The following is a 7939-nucleotide window of genomic DNA, read 5'->3' as shown; positions in this document are numbered from 1 at the left end:
CGTCTGAAAAAAATCATGGCCGACGAATTGAGAGAATGAATTTTGCCCCCGATCGCAGCGTGGCCCTGTAGGCGGCATGTTTTTACTCTGCAGCTTCTTGACACATCTCATCGTACCAGTTGTTCATTCGGGCTCGCTGAAATCCGATTACTTCTTCGGCGGCGGTACTCAATGAATGGGAAATGTGGTTCCACTGCTCGCCTATGTCGGTTTGTCGGAACAGTGCTCTCTGAGAGCAAGTGAGAGAGTCGAGTAGGGAATGCGTTGGCCGTTCATGGGACTGCAGCTTTTCGACGTTAAGCACATTTTTTGCTGCACAGAGGCGGATGCGTATCTTGGCAGCAACAATATAGTGGTCCGAGTCGCTGTTTGTGGCTCGAAGTGTGCGTACGTATAAAACATTGGGAGCGTGCCTTCCATCTATTATAACATGGTCGATTTTGTTTCTCGTTTTTCGATCTGGAACAGCCACGTAGCTTGGTGGGTTTTTTACGCTTGAGCCTAGTACTGTTTACTACCAGCAGATGAACGAGATGTTGAAGAATCTCGCTTTGATGCGGATTATGGCTAGACGCTCGTGCACCGGGGTGAACGACAGTACTCGACGACGGAGTCTCTCGCCCACCACAAATCCAACACCGAATTTGCGCTCCTTTACATGGCAGCTGTAGTAGACGTCGCAAAGCCCCAGGCATTTCTTGCCTTCCCCGTCCAACGCATTTCTTGGATGGTGGTGATGTCAGTGTTTTTGTCCATACGAGGTCATCAACCAGCTGGGCCTCTGCACCTTCCCCGTTGAGGGTCCGGACATTCCAGGTGCATGCCCTGAAATCATAGTCCTTTAAACGTTTGCTGTGGTCGTCATCAAAAGGTGGATCTCATCCGAGGCCTTTTCGTTATTCACCGAAAGGGGTTTTTACGTGGACCCAAATCCAGCGCTCAATACATTGCTGGGACGGGGGTGGTTTCGCAACCGAATACACGTTTATTTCGCGGGCAGCTTGCTTCAAGGCAGACGCCCTCTTCCACCCGCACCTACTAAGTGAACAGACGCTGCAGATTTCAGTGAGCATTTAAACCGGATGTCGTTTAAATTCTGGTATGTATTGCTGGGTCCAGTGGTTGTCTAGGCCTCGTCCTTTATTTCGTAAAGATATGTCCAAATCTATAGCAACCAACGTGGAGATGCTTACTGAGCACGATGTTGTGCTCCTTTACTTGGAGTCCTTGCAGTGAAGAAGCGAGAAAGTTTGGAGAGGTAGCCGTTTACATTGGAAAGTTGGTCATCAATTTCATTGCTGGACGGCATTATCGAGCAGTCGTCAGCGTACGAGCCACAGGAAACTCCCTCTGGCGTTTGGGGAAGTTTCAATATGTATTAGTTGAAAAGAAGTGGGGAGAGCATAACCTGTTTAATCTAAATAGGTTTGATGTTTTTCCTCTAACGCTGTCGACCACTCAGATAATACCCTGACTACCGTAAAGTCCGTGTAGGAGAAAAGAAGCCTCTAGGTCCTCTAATAGCGTGGTACGGCAAACGGTGTCAAACGGCTTCGACAAGTCCAACGCTGCTAGGACTGTTCTCTAACAGGGACGGTTACGGGACAGGGACGTATCCGGCGCAGCACAACGAAGTGAAGTTACTGTGTAGCTTCATCTCTTGCACTGCAGCTATGTATCATTATTACCGGCCCATGAAGACGGTTATCTCGATATTGCTCTGAAGTCTAATGCAATTTAGTAGTATTTGTTACGATATATTCTGGACTGACACTCGGAGCAGACAGTGGAATTGAATCGGGATGGGGGATGGGTGTTTGGGAGTATGAGTGATGTTGCTAAGTAGCGACTGCTTGGGTGTTTGGAGCCACCTGTATATTGCGCAAGTTGTTGGTCGCCATGGTGGCTGTAGTTACCGTTTTGCTTGACCAACATGGGGCCAACAATCATGAGGTCCTCTCCTTGTGTCCTAAGACCTGAGAAGTTGTTTAGTTGGCTGCATCCATTGGCTGCACCTAACCGGTTAGAGTCTTCTCTGGCATACACATCAGAGGTAGGTGTCTGGCGTAATGTTGCTGCAGGGACGAACAACGATTAAAAGCTTTCACTGGCTTAAACAGGGTTAAAGCGTGGTATCAGTGGCGAAGCGGAGGTGGAGAGTATAGAGCACTCTGGCAAGGACAAGATGTACTCTTTGTAATAAATATCTCTCTCAGTATTTAGCTAAACTCGACTCTGCCGGACTGTGTGGAGTGGCAACCACCCAAGGCGAATTTATACAAAGTGGTAGCGGTAGAGCAAATACAACAATCCCATGTATTTTGTATTGCGGCTGTTATGTCAAATCTTAATTCGCCCCAAATTTTACATGTATTTTACATTTGATTTTGATGGGTGTGCTGTCAAATCAGTAAAAGCAAAAACAAAATACATGTTACTGCCATCCCTAAATTGGCGCGTCAAGCGCCAAGCAACTGTCAAAAATCCTCATGCCCATACAATTTGTATGAAGCATCCCACAATAACGCGGCGCTTACGCCGAGCAAATGGAATCTTCATTTTTGACAGGGCGTTACGTGTTGAAGTTGGATGCAGAAGACGGAAAGAAAGAGAACGGACAAACAAGTGAAAGAGGAAAAGAGAATAAAAACGAGAGGACCTGAGAAAACGTCAAAAATTACGACGCGTTGATTTGGGGATAGCGCGCGCTGACTCTCGTTGACAATGGATAACGTAACGCTTAGCGCTCCAATTTAGGGACGGCAGTTAGGCAAAGAAACCAGCTGATCTAACAACACCACCGGGTATAAATTCGCCTTGCAACCACCGTAAGCTAACCTACATAGAAACAACATCACTTGGTAAGTACAAATCCGAGTCATTCCAGTACGTAGATCCGACTGTCGTGGGAATGACTAAACTATGAATATGTGCAAACTGATTAATCATCTTTTAATTTGGTGTCCGAATTTTACTTTACAAGTTGAACGTGATAGAATATCACACATAACGAGCACCATTTTTATAGCAAGGCTTAGTTTAATATTTTCGACCGCCTTTCACTATTGACCATATTTTTTGCCCTTCCCAGTGGTTAGAGAGACTACCACTTGGCAGGTCCAGGGTTCGATCCCTGGCTCGAGCAACATCTAACAAATAAATTCTAATAGCGGTCCCGCCTCGGCTGGTATTGTCAAACCTCCGCTTACCCTTACCTTTGCAATTTACATATATACAATATTTATTTGAACTACAGCTAAATATTCATTGAAATTTCAGTTTAGTGAAATCTTTGTTTTTTTGTATAACGCTTAACTTTAATATCATATTCACCCCCATAAAACTTGTACTGCATAATTATTCCCATTTTTATGCTGCATTTTAAAACAAGTGTTCTATTCTTTTACTTATATTAACCTGCATTTTGCTGACGTCTTCTTCGACGAATTTGATGTGCACGTTGTCGTTGTTTCCTCTGTCGACGAGCTATTCTTCTTCTACGCCCAGTAGCTTGTCTCCTTAATTGCCGAGCTACACGTCGTCTTAGTCGAGCATTTCTTGCTCTCAAATTTGATGTGGAGTTGGATGATGAATTGGATGCAGTTGTAGCTGTACCCGTAGTTGTAGTTGGAGAAGTTGCAGTGGTCTGAGTATTAGTTATGCCAACATGATAGATTACTACCAACAAAATAAGTAAATTACAATACAAGAGTTTCATTTTCAACTTGGTGAACCCTTAACGATGTACTAATCAAGAAATACGACTAAATTGTAATTTTCTAAGTGGGTCCAATTCATTTTATAGCAAACTATCAACCTTCCATTAAACCAAACGCACCTACCAACTATGTAAATACTTGCACATTAAACTTCTTCAATGAACATATTTTTAATATTTTGCTTGTTCAATAAAAACAAATTCAACTTAACTGCCTTGCATTTGAATATTTACAAAGCAGTTTTATTTACATACGTTCTTAAACATATCAGATGTATGTGCATATGTACATACATACATACATGTGATTGAAAAATAGTTATATGCCTTCAAAAAAACCCACGAAATGAGGAATGTGTTTGTAAGAGATTTTTATTGGAATAAACAAATTTTGTATTTACCGTGAGTAGAATGCTCGTATAGCGTGGAAGGCTAAAGGCCAATGTCAATGAACTGATTAGACTTCATAAATACATCTTTCTTCGTCTTCTTGTTTGGCGCTGTAACCGCCAAAGCGGTTTTTACCAAATATGTACAATAAAGCACGTCAGTCTTTTTGCATTGTGCCATGTAACGGCAATTGGTAATGATAAGTAAAGCAAAGTCCTTCTACCCTTGGTCTTTCCATCTCAGAGAAGACCCTTCCTCTTCTGACGCTAACACCAGCGTGTAAACGCCAGTCAATATTTATAATTACTTTTTCTTAAAATTTCAGAATTTTTTCTCAATTTATTCAAATAAATAAACATAATAAGAAGTAATAATATTAATAGATTGGCGCTTACATAATATGTTAGAGTGTGGCCGAGCTTCTCCTCCGTTTTCTGGCGTGCGCATTGATGTTATCACACAAATGGTAGGGACCTACAGTTTTACGCCGACTCCGAACGGCGATTGAATTTTTTATGAAAACCATGGCAGAATACTACACTCGGAGATTTGCCATTGCCCGCAGGGCGACCGCTATTAGAAAAAAAAATTGTATGTTTCATTTTTAACCGACTTCCGAAAACGGAGGAGGTTATCAGTTCGTCGGAATATATATTTTTTTATTTATGTTACCGCATAACTTTGGACCGCGTCAACCGATTTCGATCATTCTTTTTGCATCGGAAAGGTGGTGTCTCAGAGGTGATCCCCTACTAATCTAGTTTAGATTCGATCATTGGATTTTTTTAAGTCGGTTTTTTTTTTGCTAAAAATTACTTGTATTTTTTTGATGTTGGTAGGAAACTGGGCTCGAACCCAGGCTCTCAGGAATAGTAGCGCGCACTGCTAACCACTAAACCACAATGGCCGCGAAAGTAAAAGGTCTAACTCTTTAAGAAAAAGCAATAGCTTAGTTTTTATTCATACGGCAATAATTCCTCTTCGAAAGAAACAATTCAAGGAAAAATGGGTCTAACCGATTTGGATACGCAATGCACAAAGAATGTAGTCTAGGTTCCCGGGAACAGAATTATTATTTGTTATAGTTTACGTGCGTTTTTTCCTATCGTCCAGCATTTCATGATCTTGCGTTCATGTATTGCGCTTTTCTTGTTACGGAAAACATGTCTCCTTCTTCAGCTTCCTATATCGATCCAAACCAGCTCGCGGTGTGCCCTATCGTCATCCCAGTTGTTGTTATGGGCTCGCTAAAATAATACTACGTCTTCGGTGTAGGTTTGTGATGTGTGAGATGTCGGCTTTTAAATCTCAGAGAGCAAGGAGTGAGAGTCGAGTGCCAAATATCTGGCCGTGTGTTGTAAGTACAGCTTTCCCCAATTGAGCTTTCCTTGTATTGGTGGGCACACATTTTTTTATGCACAGAGGCGTGTGTTTATCTTATCTTAAGTGTGTCTAACTGGTCGAAGTGATCAGCGTCAGTCCATTAATGGACCTCTCATCGTGGAGACTTAGGGTGCATTCCAAAACGTCAAAATACAAAACATCAGTCTCTTTTATTTCTAAACCGTACTAGAAGAAAAAGTTTAACTTGCGCAACCTCGTTTAAAACTAGCATCTAACCATGGTTGCGCACATTTGGCATTACAATCTGAAACCGTTTGTGAGGTATATTTGGCGTTTTAAACGCACGCATGCTATTTTCTACTAAAGAAGATACATGGCAATTGGTTTAAAATATGGAACAAAACGCAAGCAAACCAGAAGGTAGAGGGACCTGCAGTTTTGCATTCGCAAGCCGGCCGGTTCTACGTACTTTTCCAGTGTTTTGAATCCTGGTTATGCCACTCATCAAGGCGTATTCAATAAGGTGGTATCGGTACGCCAATAACAAAATGTACATGTATTTTGTTTTTGCTTTTGCGGCTATCAAAAACTTCATACGAAGGATGTGAAAGAGAACAGAAAACAATAAAAAATCAACTGCTACAACCAATCAACAGCAGCCATTTGACATATGAAGCCGTGAGGCGAAGAAAAATAAAATTGTGCTGCTATCACCTGTTAAGTACGCCTTGCCACTCATGCTTTTTAATATGCGTGTTTCTTAACTTTTTACAGCTGATGACAGCAGATTGGCGAAGAGTTTTATTTTCCTCGCAAAGAGATCGAAAAAGTAAAGAAACGAAAATTAGCAGAAATTTGCAAGCACTGTATATATACACACACACATCTTCAAATGCATGTACAACGATAACGATGCACTAATTTTGTTTTATTAAAACGAATTAAAATAAACTTGCCAACTTTTGTCAGAAATTTCGCCAGCAGAAATTTGCAGCTCTCTCGTTTTTACGCTGTCTTTTTGGCTCTCTTCTGCAAATTTTTTGTGTTAAGTAACGTTTTCCAGGAGAATCCAGTAAAAAATGTGTGAGTTATCTGTTAAGAAACAAAGCTAATCTAAAAACATCATAACCCTTGTAGGAATGTTCGATATCGTATCGATTATCCTGAATATCGATATTTCATGACACGATAATCGATTTTTTGAATCGATATTCCAAGGTCGATATATCGAATACATCGATACTTTACCCGCAATAACGATATTTAAGTTGAAATATATTTTTCATCTACAAAAAAGTGTATGGGAAAATACTAAAGTAGGTTTAATCAGCAGCTTGTGTGATTTATTTAGCTCTTAAGTTTGACAAACCGCTTAGGTCGTCCGGCATGCCGTTTTAATCCTCAGTAAATATACAAATTGGAAATAACACAATTAGGCGAGTTGATAGGCAGGTTTAATATTCTATCCAATTGGGAGTCGGATTTTCAACGTCAATTTTTTTCGATATCGATACTGTTCAGCCCGATATATCGTCATATCGATTTTAAATGCTAATTCATTGCAATCGATTCATGATATCGATACTTTCTTAAATATCGAACATTCCTAAACCCTAGTAAACAGCTGTTTGTGAAACGTGGCGTTGCCGGACTTGCACTTCAAAATTTCATGAAATGATGCCGAACTCATGGTTAACATTCGTGTATAATTGAATTCGTGAAATGGTGTTTATGTAGCCAAGTTTAACCCAAATTCATTAAATGAATTCGTGAATTAGCCTACGCATAAACGTAGTATCTGTGTATTTCGCTCTTCAAACGCACTTATACGGATACGTCATGGTGAAATTATAATTTCGCCATACGTATATGCATGGCCTTATTAGCTAAAAAGATATGTGGCAGCTCTGCTATGATATTTGAATTCATTCACAATAAATGAACATAAACAGTAACAGCTGATTAACATTTTATAATTCTCTTCGGGCCGGTGATAAAACGTCTTAATTCGCAATTTTAATAGATAGTCTTTCAAATATGTATCGTTTAATTCTACGTTCAATTTGTAGACCTGGTGCCATTCGTCAAAGTAATATGGGGGTCTTTACCTTGTGAGTGTTAGATAGAACTAAAATTGTGATGAAATTTATAACATTTATCCATAATTTAGATGCGTAACACAAGCGCAAAATTTTACTTATTTTCAACATTTTGGGCCGAAACCTCCAAATAGAAAACTTCTAGACGGAAAGAAGTTCCATTCTCCACTATGTCAATGTGAAAATCGCCGCAATATGTTTATTCAAACACAAGACACACCCAATCCTGATAGTCTCAAATTTTTGCCTGGTTTAGATGTACTTGGCAAGGGTAATACCTACGATTTCCCCAGTGTTTCTGCTGCTTATTGTAGTCCCTTAGGTAAATTAATTGGTTGATCATATTAACTTAGGTTCGAAACTAATTTATTGTATTTACTTGAAAGCT

The 7939-nt window shown here is 40.4% G+C and overlaps 1 protein-coding gene across 1 annotated transcript; it reads left to right on the top strand.

Annotated features, from left to right (window-relative positions):
- Positions 1-7412: 7412 nt before the first annotated feature.
- Positions 7413-7924, top strand: LOC118755826 (NFU1 iron-sulfur cluster scaffold homolog, mitochondrial-like). Its single transcript, XM_036490638.1, has 2 exons — positions 7413-7563; positions 7623-7924. Exons 1-2 carry the CDS (start codon positions 7490-7492, stop codon positions 7888-7890), a joined length of 342 nt encoding a protein of 113 aa, XP_036346531.1. The 5' UTR covers positions 7413-7489; the 3' UTR covers positions 7891-7924.
- The last annotated feature ends 15 nt before the right edge of the window (positions 7925-7939 follow it).

This window comes from Rhagoletis pomonella, unplaced genomic scaffold (genome assembly GCF_013731165.1).
Source record: "Rhagoletis pomonella isolate Grant_MI unplaced genomic scaffold, Rhpom_1.0 Rhpom_scaffold_07565, whole genome shotgun sequence".
Taxonomy (NCBI): Eukaryota; Metazoa; Arthropoda; class Insecta; order Diptera; family Tephritidae; genus Rhagoletis; species Rhagoletis pomonella.
The sequence above is the reverse complement of the archived record's forward strand: the minus strand, read 5'-3'. Positions and strand labels throughout refer to the sequence as shown.